General features: G+C 44.8%; 1 protein-coding gene across 1 annotated transcript in view; it reads left to right on the top strand.

The window, feature by feature from the left end:
- The window catches only part of MTR (5-methyltetrahydrofolate-homocysteine methyltransferase), a 585,842-nt gene that overhangs the window by 418,400 nt on the left and 152,133 nt on the right, over positions 1-15,309 (top strand). The window contains exon 23 of the mRNA XM_086926839.1: positions 10,748-10,815. Coding sequence (XP_086782965.1) covers positions 10,748-10,815 — 68 coding nt within the window. The remainder of the gene's footprint in view (positions 1-10,747; positions 10,816-15,309) is intronic.

Below are 15,309 nucleotides of genomic sequence, written 5' to 3'. Positions count from 1 at the left end.
TGCACTGCAGATGACGTCACATATTACATCACTCATGACATGGTCACTGACATCACTCATGACATCACTGACATTCTTTGTAAAATTCACTATAACTCACTATTTAATATCTCACTTATCACTCATCCAGAATTGATAGCACTCGAACATTAGACCTACCACCCCCCATGCAATATTCCAGCCTTAAATTGGACACATCTAGTGTTAGATGGTCCTCTCTTTTTCGGGAAGCCTAGGATTACAAAGGGAGCTCCCTTTTTATCTAGTAATTCCTCGAATACTTTTTGATAATTAATTTGAACCCGGAGTGAAGGATAACATGCTAAGATCAGGGGAGACCTTCATCGGATAGGAGTCTTGAACCCCGTCCCCTTTCAAGTAATTGATCCACGTCTCCAGATGGGCCGGACGATTCTGCAGTTGCAACCCGTGTAAAAAATATATACACAGGGATTAACAAAGGGAGCTCCCAAGTTAATCCAACTATGACTCCGGTTCGAAGTGGATAATAATATCAATTGAAAGCCCCACAGGGAGATAAACGACAACAGCATCGAACCCCGCTCTCAGCATAGGAGTTACAAAACTTCACTTCCCGGCAGGCCAACTCTAATTGGTAGTCCCAGGCTGTGGAGGTGATACTCCGTTTCCCGACAGCCACAGCGATCGTGTAGTTCTCGATCGCGATTCTGTGAATATTGCGAGTTTACAACAACAACATCACCCGCCTTGTCCCGCACACAGTCAGACACCCAGGTTTATTTATTTGTGCGCTATTAACATGCCATTATATTATTGATATATGTATACATATAGATTCGGCTGTGCAATAATATGTGTTGACTTGAAATGAAAGTATTTTTTTCATGTTTATGATTTGGGACATAGAAGATGGACTTATATATGTGTAAAATTCAAAATGGTGGTTACTTGAAAAAGGCTAACGCTGAAACACGTCGTCCTTGTTCCACGAGTGCACAATAAAGGATTTGTGCAATGATCTCCTGGTGTGTCGTCTCTGTGTCCTACTAAACCTAGCGGGACTTGGAAGCTGTGAATAATCAAGAGTAGCGGCTGCTACTACCGACGACATCAGCGTTGTTTGGCTGAGGATCGCTCGATCAGCATTTTGGAGTATATATATATATATTACCTACTGGCGGTCGCCAGTAGGTATATATAGTTAGGATTTTTTTGAATAGGGATTTCTGAAAATTCTATGTTGAATAACTTTGGCGTTGATGTACGGAATTGGCTGAAATTTTCAGGAAAATGGCACATTTTGTTTCTGAGCGTCCCCTGAAAGTTTGGGGGGGGGTTTCGTCAAGCGGGGGCCGAGAAAAAAGGGGGGTTAACATTGAGTTTTCCATAGGGCGGTTGGACTCACTTTTAGCTCGAACGGCTGAATGGATTTCCACAAAACTTGGCAAAATTGTAGGGACTGGTAGCCCGATGTGCCTTTGCTATGTCTCAAGATATATGCTCCAGTGGTTTTTACGAAAATTAACTTTGAAAAATATATATTGGGCTACATTGGGCTATATATATATATATGTTAGAGCCCAAATGTAGCCCAATGTAGCCCAAAGATGGCCACCAGAGACAAAAAAAAACAAATGTAGCCCAAATATCAGCCAGATTTAGCCCAACTATAGCCCAGTGACAGAATGTCCCAGAGTGTTCTAAAGAACAACTAGAGCGCTAACAGTCTTACTTATGACAAAAGTATGGCACACCTGAAGTCATCTTGATCAGTGATGTCATCAGTGATGTCATCAGTGATGTCACTGACCATGTCATGAATGATGTAATATGTGACATGATCAGCAGTGGATTGCGGGTGCTCGATATATAGTTAGTGCAACTAACTATATATGCGAATTTCAATGGTTTTGTGTGAGTAAAATAAGGTTTTGTAAATGCTAATTCCTAACTATATATGGTCTATAACCTATGGTTTTTTCAGTGAATATATATATATATGTGTATGTTCCATGGGTACCCCTCTCCCTACGTCTTCACCTCTCTTCATGGCTGCAAGGTCTGGTCCACTGACTCTATGTGCCAGGGGGCTGTTCACTGATGTATGCAGGATTGTCAAAACAATCCCTTTTTGTGTTCCACTTAGTGGGGTGGTTCCCCAGTTTTACACTGCTCCCTTCTTCGTGTTCAGATTCTGAACGATTCTCTCTTCTGGACAAGGGTTACTTTCCTTCCAGTCAGAAGTCGTGGTCTAAAATTCTTAGATTCTTCCTCTGTTTCTACGCCTTGGTACGTTGGTGCTTCTGCTGCCCATTCCCTCGGATGTGCCTCCTTTTTACCCTATATTATATCAGCTGGGCATGCGGGCGGCTCTTCTGATGTCAGTCGTTCTAAGTCTACACCCTGCATTTCTGCATTTCGTGTGTTGGTTCACACCTTAGTCTTCAAGCTGCCTGTTCGAGCAGTCTTATGCTTATTTTTCCTGCGCTACCTTGTGGCTATTTGCTCTATACATGTTCTATGGTGGCTCGCATCAGCGTGCTTCAGATTGGTACTGTACGCCCCTGTTTCCTCTTTTGGGACTGGGTGTGCACTTGGCGTGTTTCTTGTTTCCGCCTGCACTTGTAGAAACATTGCTGAGTTCTACCTCTTGACCTTTGGTTCTTGGCTGTAGCCTCTCTGGCCTTCCTTCCGTGGGCTAGCCTGGTAGGCTCTGGTTGCATCTCTTCATGTTTCTTCTCAATCTTTGGTAGGTGTTAATAATGTGCGCCATTAAGCTGAGAGTGGTCCTTCTCCTCTCTCTTTCGTTTAAAATTGTATATGGCTGGTGCCGTTTCTACCTCTCATGCTAATACAAGTGTGGTGTAGCGCCGTTCTGGCATTTTTGGGATATCTTGCAGACCATTATCTTTTGCTCTTCTAAGCTAGTTGGATGGCTGTCTGGCTATTATGCCACTGCCTCCCCCATTGTCCGTCACTCTGTTGCCGTCTCAAGTGCTTGGCACTTTGTTGTTCTGCGCAGACACACCTACCCCTTGGGGTATGGCTGTGGTATCTATTCTAAGTTAAGGAAACTGCGGCTAGATGTCTCTATCAGATGTACAAGTTGCCAACCTTCGATAACGATGTATCTGGTAGAAACGTTGTATAGCCGCAGATTCCTTAACGCCCACCCAGCCGCCCCGTTCTGCGAGTACCTTGCCAAGTGGGGTTCGCCACTGGCCTCTTTCAGTTACCATTGGTTTTTCTCTCACGAGTGCTTACATTGTTGCGTCCCTTTGAGAATTGCCATATACAGCTGACTCCTTCCAAGGGGTTTCTCTCATGTAAAATGGTGCCTTTTGATTCACCTTCACCAGGAGATTCATCTTCTTTTTCTTTTCTTCTCCTGCTGCCTACCGTCCCTCCCGCCTTTCCTATTGCCTCAGGGTTCGGGTCTCCTCTGTAGTCGTCTTCTTTGGGGATCTGTTGACCTCTGTTTCAGACATCTATTACTATAGGGGCAGTGCCAGTCTTTTCATACCTTCCTGTAGTGGCCTGTTGTTCTGCTCCGTTCTTGCTGGACGACACAGTTCCACATGGTAATAACAGTCTATTTCTGTCGAGATATTCTTCCCTTGTTGCACTCTGGGAAGGGTCTTCGCTTAGCTTGCGATGCTCTTTCTCACAGCTTTTTCACTTATTTGTAGGCAGTGTCTAATTCTGTCTCTGTGATAGTGTCTTGCACGATCCTCCTTCTTTATTCACAGATTTTTCATCCCTCGCACACTGTTCCAATTCTTTCACAGTTTTTTGTTGGTGGCTTCGCGTTGTGCAGCGGAAAAGTTTCTCCGAAGAAAACTGACATCAGCACGCCGGGAGGGACTTATATGACTTTGCTGACATCACGTACATGGACGACGACAGGGTGGGGTCGTGTGGCACCGTATCCCGGCGCCTAGAGGTGCTGCTGCAAAAAAAAAATTCCGGATCCATTCTGATGCCTGGGGATAGGAATCTACGGCTAGACAACGTCTCTACCAGATACATCATTAACAAAGGTAAGTAACTCGTATGTCAAGCACCTTCTCTAATTTGATGCTTCAGTCTCCAAGACAAGCTAAGACAAATGCAGCTTACATTCTCCAGAGAGCCTGTATATATTTAAAACAGTGTGCACTGGCGGGAAGCCAGAGTCAAATCCAAACATGTACTATGTTAAAACATCAAATCCCCAACAAAACAATACAGATACTTACTAATGAGCATCTACACCTGAGAAAGTGGAAAGGCACAATCTTATTTTTGAAACCGCCATGCGTCCTTGCTTGTAATACTCAAATACACCACACACATAAGGGCAACTGAGGGCTGCACCTCATTGTTGGTGACTGAGTAAATACTAAACAAAAGTAATGGTATGTCTCCCTTACAGCTAAAGAGGCCAGCCTGAAGCAGTGCGGATCACGTTGCTACTCTCCTCATAGTGTGGTCAGGGTTTAGTTGACACTATCCACTATGTAGACTGGATACACTACAATGTCCCCTGGTCTAGCAGGACCCTGTGTTCTGCTGATCAAGGCTCTAAAAACGTAGCATACTTTTGTTCACTTGAAAATGGGAACTCAGCAGGGGAGAGGTAGAACAGGTTACAGAGAAAGTCAGAAATCCAAGAAATATGTCATTGGCATATCTTTCCTTGCATTACTGCAGCATGAGGTAGCCAGTTTAGCCACTTTAAGGTTACATTGGCATTGGTAGGTTCTTGGCATGAAATTTGCATCACTATAGTTAGAGCTCTCCTTTATATTACACCAAGCTCTACCCAGAATTGCTCAAGTAACAATTTTGGGTCTTCACACAGAGAAGTAATGTTAGCCCTAATGTGTAATTATCTGAACCCAGCGTGAAGGCCAGAGCTAAGAAAGACACCGTCTCGGTCATGGAATTCTCTTGGATAGCGATTGTAACAGTAGATTAACTCCGCAATTTAAAAGAAATGCTACATATAAAACACTCCTATAAGTAAATCAAGTAGCCAAGTTGACACTATATTGCATTTGACTGAAAACACTACTATACTAGATCCTTTTGGAAACCATACAAAATGTAAGTTGTAGCCTCTAATAGACTGAGCATAATTGTCTGCTAATTAGGCAGAGCACCTTTGAGGAACTCAACAGTCTAACAGCCTACCCACCATGAAGTGCCTAGTTGACGAGGCAGTTCTCTTTTCTGTCTCACTAGAGAAGGATCACCACACTGTTACCTTTCTCTGAGGGTTTTTAGTCGAAAACCTGCATTTTTCTGTGGAGAATTTGCCTCTATTTGTTGTATTTGGTCCTTTTCTCTGGACTCCTGCATTTTGCTTGTGATAAGTGCCTTTTTCCATGTCATTATCTCTGAGGTGTTTCTCCCCTCACCTTTTCACTTTTGTGGACCATGCGGTCTCTTTCTGACAGGTGCCCTTTGTGTGAAGGTAAAATGTACTGGAAAGATAAACACAATGTTTTTGTCATCTGCTCTCTCAATTCTCAGTTGATCATAAAATGTAATGTGTGCACTGAGCTGCCATACAGGCACTGTGGAGTGAAACAGGAGAGAGTCTACTGTTCGCCCTCCCAGTCAACTGGCTCCAGGTGGATTCTTCAGTTCCTGGTGTGACCAGGTCTGATTCCCTTTCACGACAGTCAGTCTGCTCCTCAATACACGGGCATTGCCGCTCCTGGTTGACATTGTGGCAGTTAATGTTGAGACATTCGATGTTGAAGCATTCATCATCAAGACTGTTGATGTCAATGCTGTTGGCATTTCTAGTGCTTTGATTGATACTTATGTCAATCCTTTAGCGCTAAAAGGCCAGATACCCTTTCCAGTGAGAAGCTGGTGGTGCATCTTTGATGTTCTATTTTCTTTGGAGCTGCAACCTTCAACAAAGCAGCTCCCACCAGTGCCATCAATGGAGGATGACTTACAGCTACATAGAGATGTATCGGTCAGTCCGCAACATCACCTTTATCTCCTGTGGAAACTCATTGTCCAATCAACATCTCCATCAGTTCGGTAAAAGTATAAGGAAAAGGGATATGGTGATAGCAGGTCATCTGTACACACGCCTGCTATTACTGTTCTGATGGAGAATTGACAAAATATGATATTTTCGGAGCAGCAACCTGGAGATCGGTACATACTTTTACCAGTCATTACTGCATAGACTATGTCTCCAGGACAGATATTCTGGTAGTCCAGGCCTCATCACACAATTTATTTGCACAGAAATAATTGTACTGCTTTACCATCTTCCTCCGAATACTCCTCCGGTGTTCAGTGTTGCTTGTTTTGCTCTTCTGCTCTACTCTTCATGGATATCAGAGAGAATCCATGACAAAGAAGAAAATGGTATTTACCTGTAATCCTAATAGTCTGTTATAGGTATGCTATCTGAAGCCATTAGCAACTCACCTGTCTTTTTGTTTTCCAGGGTCTCACAGATCCTGAACTGCATGACAGGCAGTGTGGCACCCCTGGCTGTCTCAACTGACACACTTTTGCTCAGGTTATAGCAACATTTTCACTTGCCTTTCTTGAAGGCTGCACCTTCAACTACTCTTGATGGCCGTCTTTGCACTTTCTGTCCTGGACGAGTCCGCAACCCACCCTGGTTTTGTCTCCTTCAGGAGTCTCTATCCCCCCTCTTCTTATGAATGCCTCCATTCACTCTTCTTGATTCCCTTTTTTCCCATACCTATGTTCTTCTCCCATGCCCTCTGTTTGCTTTGGAGCCCTTGCCGTAGCTTCTTTTTCAGAAGGTTGTCTGTGGACTAAGCAGACGTCATTGTCCCCTTTCACATCCCAGACTGCAAAACAGTCTATATCTGAATGCACAGAACTGACTAGGACCCAAAACATGTACCATCACCATCATCCCTGCTCTCCTTGCTCTGTTCTCTCCTCTTTTCCCTTCGGAGCCGACTGCATCTACTAACAAGAAGCTCTCCAAAGGGGTCGTCCATCTTATTGCCACAGCAATCATGCCCTCACTTATAAGATCTTGTCTAATATCTCAGCTCTGAAATGCTGTTTGTGAAATGCCTGTTGGGCAGCAGCCAACTTTAAAATTACTGCTTTGAATGGTGTGCTCTATCTAGACATTGTTATAGCAATGATCCCCCTTATTCCTTGTAACACATTTTCTACTATCTTGAACCCTCTGTTTAAAAATACAGATTCTCCAAAAGAGGAGAAAGGGTAGCTATGTTATACATATTCACCTTAAAGTGCTGTTGTTCTGACATGTCTTCCCATCTCCCCTGTATTTTGTAGGCCTAATCATTTCCTCATAATGTGTCACCCCTCGTCTAGAAAACACAAGTGCGAAAAAATCTTGTCTTTCTCAAAATCACTACATATTTCTATAACATGTACCTCAATTATTTATCTTGTACTCTAGAACATTTGTCTTTTCCAAGAAAAAAGGGGGAGCCATCTATCTGATCATCACTAATAGGAATGTGTTCTCTCTCAATTTTAAATATTTTTTTGAACATAGCACTGTACCATCGTCTTCAGCACTATTCTCTCTGGTCCTGTCAAGCAGTCTTTGGAGGTAGAAAGATTGAGTATTGGGACATTCTCAGCAGACTGTCTTTAATCGATTGTTTCTCAGAGGGGCTGGAGAGCAGGTTTAAAATTGCTAGAGATGGACACTGATTAGCATAATGGTGCAGACCTGCTGGAAGAGTAGGAGGAGGAACAACAAGGGAGCTAGTCAGTGTGAAGGCGCGGAGCCACCAGATGAGTGTGCTAGCACCTTGTCTCAAAATATGGGAAGATGCCAAGCTAGCATGGGCATGTGCCATGGGAGAAGTTGCACAGGCCATTGTTGGCTCTTCATTGTTTTTTTGCAACATTTGAGATCTGGTTTCAGAGACAAGAGTCATGGGAGTGACTTGGAACTGAAGATGGATAAACAATGTGTGAGACCCAAACATTGGAGTCAGGTCTTGAAAGCAGCAGAGATCAGGTGAATCTGCAGATGGGGCTCCTAATAGTACATCGGGGACTGTAATGAAGGAAGGTAGGAACCAAAGCTGTCCAATACCAAGCCTAAAGTACCTGTGAAGAGGGGTATGCAGTCCATATTGGGAGAACATGTTACAGGGTGAAGACGGATTCTAAAAGGGTGCCAGTTTTATCGATATTGTAAAGTAATGTGTTTGAGTAGACTGTGCAGTAATGGGAGGAAGGTGAAAAGGTGGTCAGGAATCATTACCTATATCCTGCGTTTTCATTCCTTGAATTTGGTTAGGCAAGTAAACCCTGATTAAGGGCGGAAACGCCCAGAGACTTTACCAAATAGCATAATTACTGATACAGTATATGACAAAACTCCCAGAGGATGAAATACAATTATGAGGCTTGTTTACAGCACAATGGCGTCTCCTGACCTGCTTATATGTTTGGGGCATGAGAGGGGCACAGATTCAGGTAACTCATTAGATAGCCCTCACCAGGTCCTTAAAACACTGATGATGCCTTTGAACTGGGTTGACCATGAGTGATTCTAATACTTTCATCTGAGACATTGGGTGTTACACTGCCCAAACAAATTTGCAGTCACAAGAGACAGAACGGCTTTTGAAAAATGTATCACTACACATATGCTCATTAAGAACTTAGTCGCAAGCATATATGCGTTGATATTATGCTCAAATGATCAACACAAGTGGATGTACATGAAACAATGGAACACCATTACAGATGAGTCTACAGAATACAAGTCTACTTTTGGAGAGATTATATATCAAATAATAAATATGTAGCTTGTAGGGAGTCTAGGTTAAAACTAACAGCAGGATTGCACATGGTCTCAAATCACACACTCAGCATGTCACTCAAGAGTTTTGATAGATGCTGGAGAGGGTGCTGGGAATTAGAAAGCATACAGTTGACCTTAAATATTCTCCATGTTGCAGCTCCAAGGGAGGGTAAGTGGGAATTTTGATTTTTTTTGTTTCTTTTGTAAGTGTTTTACTCAATATGTACTAGTTTTATGCAAAATAAGATTACAGTGTGGCAAGATGACTTGCAGTCCCAACACACAAATGTTCATGTAAGATCAAAATGTAAAACAATGCAGCGTATTTGTGAACAAAAAAAAAACTCACCCTTGACACTGTGTAAGCGATTGTCTCTGTACTGTCTTCAGACATGGACTTAACTTACAACATCAGCAATCGTATTGATCCATTCAATACCAGAACACTCTTTTGGCATTGTAACAGACAAATGGAAATCGCTAAATCCCCCAAAATGTCATACAACAAGATACAATATGCAATGAATTAGCCTACTACAGTTCTCTGTTTGACTGACCACTGCTTCAATTCCATATCCTTGCTTCGGACATCTCATTCACCCTTTTAGGTGCCTTTCCCAACATCTCAAGTGTTATTTTCATGTTTCAGACGTAATGCTGTTACCATCTGAAAACCTGCCCTTTTCTGTTACACATTCTTCAGTAGTTTGGAATCTTAAATCCACCCTTCTTCAGAACTGATGTCTTGCTGTACTAGAACTGTCCATCCAAGCAGCCTCCCCAGCTTCAACTTTACCCTCTGAAAACTCAAAAGCCATTCTCCATGTAGGGGCAGCTCTTAATTTCAAAGGCAAAGAAACACTGGATCTTGCAACATTCCTCCTTTTGAAAACAAAAAGCTAATCTATTCAGATATATATTGTCTCTTTCATAGCAGATGTACATTATTGATTTTCAGTCAAGTCTCCTTGGGAGTTATTCTGTCTGGCTTGCAGGTATTCTATATTGTGTCAGCTGTCTAAACAATATCTGTGAGGAAGCCCATTCTGGCACCTTTAGATATCAAGTTTCTCAGCACCCACTAGCCTATAATTTGACGCTTGGTGGTGCACTGGTGCAGACCTTCTTCCTGAAGACGAAACACCTCTCCTTCAGATTGTTAGCCTTGAAACTCAAAGAAGGAAAATTTGGCAGGAAGGATTTCCCTTTGGCAGGCTGGCAATATTAGATCCGTTGCAAGCAACATTCCGCCTACTTATGACGAGTAGTAGGACCCATCCAACCAAATACTGTGCTGTAATCTGTATATAATTCCTTATTCAATTGCTCGTGGACTGCTCCTTCACTGTTGTTTTGCATGGGGGCTTCAGGTTTTTAAGACACTTTTAATCAGCATTGATGAACACCCTATTCAGTTGGGAACAACTGTAGAGAAGGAGACAATTCGCTTGAGTAGCCCAGTGCGGTGCTATAGCTTGCTTGGCAGAGTTGGCTTGTCCGCAATCCACTTCTGTGAACAGGAGTTACAGCCACTGTACCTCTTAGCCTACATTAACCTAGCAACCACGGAACCTTTGACCTCCTTAGTCCACAAAAAAGGTGTATTGCTTCACATTTTGCTTTGGGCTAAAGCTTCTTAAAATGTTCATAGAAATTCAACAATTACAATTAATGAGAGTGCATTAGATTTCACAGAAACTGGAGTATCGGGCCCATTTAGTGTCTTTGTACCAGCAAGATGTACATTTTCACACCAACATCAAGTTTCTGAGATTTGTGGTCACAACCACATCAAGTTTAAATTTGCAACTTATACATTCAGACCATTAAATTATCTACTGTTATAAGTGTTCTGAAATGGGCAAAAGTTAATTAAGACCATTCAGACATATTTGAAACTAATGAAGTAAATACGGTGGCACATTTGTGTTCTGTTAATAATGTTTGCTCTTTTGTTTCTTGTGTTAGAGTTATCGATTTAGGAGTTATGACTCCATGTGATAAAATTCTGCGGACTGCTATTGAAACCAATGCAGGTTAGTCCTTCTACCTTTTATTTTGTTTTTTCCCAGCAATTTAATGATTGCTTTCTACCTTCATTTTCTCTTAAAGCTGACCATACATAGCAAGATATGTAATGTAAGAAATCTTACAGTTTTCATGTTATATCAAAAAGTTTGAATAAACCGATAGCAGAACATCTGGAACAGTAGCGCCAAATCTCTTGGTAACCGCTTGTAGCTGGAAATGAAGCTGTAATACTGAATGCTACTCTGTGTATTAGACTAAAAAAATAGTTCTCTGGATAAAATGTAAGTAAAACCCTTCCTGTCTTTTCAATTTCTCAATGTGAGAATTAGCGGGTCAGTTAGTTTTTTTAGGTCGAGCCTGGGCAGCGTGTGCGCTGCTTTGCGAGGCATGTTGTATTCAGGTGGGGACTTGAAGCTCCACCCACACTACGCCCATATTTTTCATTGACTCGTGTCATTGTCCAATGTAAACTGTGGCTGTTCATTGGTCAATGGGCTTAGTAGTCTCTCCTTAGTACCACCTGGTCTTCTTTTGTAACCTCCCATGGTGACACCCCCTGTTACGTCTGTTGTTACTCAGTAGGCTTCAATTACACCCTCCAAGTACTATTTTCTCAAATAGCTTTGTCTTGCCTGCTCGTGTTTTTGGGAGAATGGATATATCAACCATAAAGGTTTGGTTGTCAATGAATCTTTTTTAATTAATATGAACCACATTGATGCTTTTATTGAATACAACGTGGGAAAGTGAATGCTCTCCACTTGGGGTCCACAAGAATAGCAAAAGACAAAAGTGTTCTTGCAGTGTCTTGCCTATCAGATCTAATGAAAATGAAGTGTGAGGGAAGTGAAGTGGCAAGAGTGAGAGTTATAGAATGTAGTCCGAATGTTTTTCATGGCTTTTAAAAACAATCATGCATATCGAAGCTAGACTTGCTTTCTTTTACATAAGTTCAAGTTCAAGTTCAAAATTTGTATAGCGCACTACTCACCCAGAGGGTCTCAAGGCACTTGAGGGAGGGGGGGGTACTTTACTTATCGAACATCCAAGTTTAGTTGTTTTCTGAAGGAGAGGTGGTTCTGTGTAAGGCGGAGGTGGGTGGGGAGAGAATTCCAGGTTTTGGCCGCTAGGTAGGAGAAGGATCTTCCCCCCATGGTGGATCTATGGATGCGCGGAATTGCGGCGAGGGCTTGATTGGACGATCGAAGTTGGCGGGTGGGGGTGTAAAAGGACAGGCGCGTGTTGAGGCATTCGGGTCCTACGTCGTAGAGGGCTTTGTGTGCGTGGGTGAGGAGACGTAACGTGATTCTCTTGTTGATGGGGAGCCAGTGTAGGTCTTTCAGGTGACCGGAAATGTGAGCTTGGCGGGGGATGTCTAGTATGAGTCTGGCTGAGGCGTTTTGGATGCGTTGGAGTTTTTTCTGTGGTTCCGGCGTAAAGGGTGTTTCCGTAATCCAGTCGGCTTGTGACCAGTGCGTGGGTGACAGTCTTTCTTGTTTCGGTGGGGATCCAACGGAATATTTTTTTGAGCATGCGTAGGATGTTGAAGCATGATGATGAGACGGCGTTGACTTGTCTGGTCATCGAGAGGGAGGAGTCCAGGATGAAGCCCAGGTTACGTGCGTGGTCATTAGGTATGGGTGCAGTTCCCAGGGCCGGTGGCCACCATGAGTCGTCCCAAGCAGAGGGGGAAGAACCTAAGATGAGGACTTCCGTTTTGTCCGAGTTCAGTTTTAAACGGCTGATCTTCATCCACTCGGCTACTTCTTTCATTCCTTCGTGTAAGTTGGTTTTGGCGGTGTTTGGGTCTTTGGTGAGGGAGAGGATTAGCTGGGTGTCGTCTGCGTAGGAGATGATGTTGAGGTTGTGTTGGCGCGTGATGGATGCAAGGGGAATCATGTTTATGTTGAAGAGGGTGGGACTGAGTGACGATCCTTGTGGTACGCCGCAGATGACTTCGGTGGCCTCTGATCTAAAAGGGGGGAGGCGGACTCTCTGGGTTCTTCCGGCGAGGAATGAGATGATCCAGTCCAATGCTTTTCCTTGTATTACGACGTTGCTGAGGCGTTGTATGAGGGTGCTATGACAGACTGTGTCGAAGGCTGCGGAGAGGTCAAGTAGGATGAGGGCAACTGTTTCTCCGTTGTCCAGTAGTGTTCGAATGTCGTCTGTTGCTGCGATGAGGGCGGTTTCGGTGCTGTGTTTGGCTCGGAAGCCGGACTGTGAGGGGTCGAGGGATTTGTTGGATTCGAGGAAGGTGGCGAGCTGACTGTTGACGACTTTCTCAATCACTTTGGCAGGGAATGGGAGGAGCGAGATGGGGCGGTAGTTCTTAAGTTCAGTGGGGTCTGCTGTAGGTTTCTTCAGAAGGGCTCTGAGTTCGGCATGTTTCCAGCTTTCCGGGAAGGTAGCGGAATTGAGGGAGCAGTTGATGACGTCTCGGAGATGGGGTGCGATAATGGAGTCTGCTTTGTTGAAAATGTGGTGGGGACATGGGTCGGTTGGTGATCCTGAGTGGGTGGAGTTCATCAGGCGGATGGTGTCTTCAGTGGTGATTGGGTTCCAGGCGCAAAGGTTGATAGAGGGGGGTTTTAGTTCGGAGGTGGGTGGAGTGGACTGGTCTCCGGACTGGTTTTCAAAGCTGTTATGTATGTCGGCGATTTTGTTGTGGAAGAATGAGGCTAGGGAGTCGCAGAGGTCTTGGGAGGGAGTGATGTTGTTGGTGCCGGCGGTGGGGTTGGTAAATTCTTTGACGATGTTGAATAGTTCCTTGCTGTTGTGGGCGTTGTTGTCAAGTCGATCCTTGAATGCTAATTTCTTGGTGGATCGGATCAGTTGGTGGTGTTTGCGGGTGGCGTTCTTGAAGGTGGTCAGGTTGTCAGTGGTTGGGTTTTTTCTCCAGGCTTTCTCGAGGGTGCGACAGAACTTCTTGGATTTCTTAAGGTCATCGTTGAACCAGGGGGCTTTTTTGCTACCTTGCTTGATTTGATGGTTTTTTAAGGGTGCCAGTTCGTCGGCGCTATGGGAGATCCATTGTGTGAGGTTGGTGGCTGCTTGGTTTGGGTCCGATGATTTGGCAGGAGGGTTTTGGAGAAGCGATGTGAAGAGCTGGTCGGTGGTAATTTTGTTCCAGTTTCTTCGGGGGATTGGTTGTGAGAGGTTGTGGGTCGTGGTCTTTTTGTAGTTGAAGTGAACGCAACTGTGGTCCGTCCAATGGAGAGCTGTGGTGTGGTTGAAGGAGATGTGCTTGCTGGAGGTGAAGATTGGGTCAAGCGTGTGCCCGGCATAGTGGGTGGGGGTATCAACAAGTTGTTCGAGTCCGAGGTTGGCCAGGTTGTCCAGAAGGGTGGTGGTGTTGCTGTCGTTTTTCTTTTCCAGGTGGAAGTTGAGGTCTCCCAGAAGAATGTAGTCCTCGGAGGGGAGGGCGTGTGGGCTAATGAAGTCAGCGATGTCTTCGCTGAATTGTGTGCGGGGTCCTGGTGGCCTATAGATGAGGGTGCCTCTGAGTGTGGTCTTGGGGTCGGTGTGGATCTGGAAGTGAAGGTGTTCGGCGGTAGCGAGATTATCGTCGGAACTGGTCGTGATGCGGATGGTGTTCTTATGGACGATGGCGATGCCACCTCCTGTTTGGTTGGTGCGGTCCTTTCGGATGATCTTGTAGCCGTCCAGGATGGCTATGGCGATGTCAGGAGCTGATGAGAGGTTCATCCAGGTTTCTGTAAGGAAGGCGACGTCCGGTGAAGTGGTGTCGAGTAGGTTCCAAAGGTCGATGGCGTGTCTGTGGACTGAGCGGGTTTTGAGCAGGATGCATTTCAGGTGGTTAGTGTCGGGGCTCTGTTTGTAGTTTGTGGATTTGGTGCGGCTCCTGGTGCAGTCGAACTTGCAGGAGTGGCAGGTGAAGGGTCCATGGGTGAGTCCTGGGACGGCTAGGTAGCAGTTTGGTGGTCGACCGGGGTTAAGGGCTGAGAGGGTTGCTGCGTCGTATGTTATGCGGGTGGAGTGGATTTTGCGGGTGACAGGGGGTCTGGCGCTGGGCGCGGTCCAGGCGCGGACTGGCGTAGACGGGCTTACCTTTGGCGCACCTTCGGCGCGCATGGGGCGCAACCGCTGCGCGTGAACGCTGCGCGCAAAAGCATCGGTCATAAGTGGATAGTGGAGGGGGGCGGAGCGAGGGAGGAGCAGCTGAGAGGCGGGAGCGGGGTGGAGAGGCTGGCTACGAGGCACAACAAACAAAATGGCAGCGAAAGCAAAACTGAAACAGGACGAGATTGGGGCACACAGATGAATGACGCTATGGGCAGTGGTACCAGCACAATCAGGCAATAGTTATTAATTTTAAAGTCCAGCAATGCGAGCGCGCCGACAGTCAGATAGCACAGATAAAAATGCGAGCAGGGAAATAACTTCCACAAATTAAATGCGAGCAAAGGACAATAGCAGGCACAAGATCTTTACGAGTAATGCTAACAAGCGCTACGATACCCAGGCAGCAATATTTT

The sequence above is a fragment of the Lissotriton vulgaris genome, chromosome 6, assembly GCF_964263255.1.
Source record: "Lissotriton vulgaris chromosome 6, aLisVul1.2, whole genome shotgun sequence".
Lineage (NCBI taxonomy): Eukaryota > Metazoa > Chordata > Amphibia > Caudata > Salamandridae > Lissotriton > Lissotriton vulgaris.
This window is presented reverse-complemented; position numbering and strand designations above follow the sequence as displayed.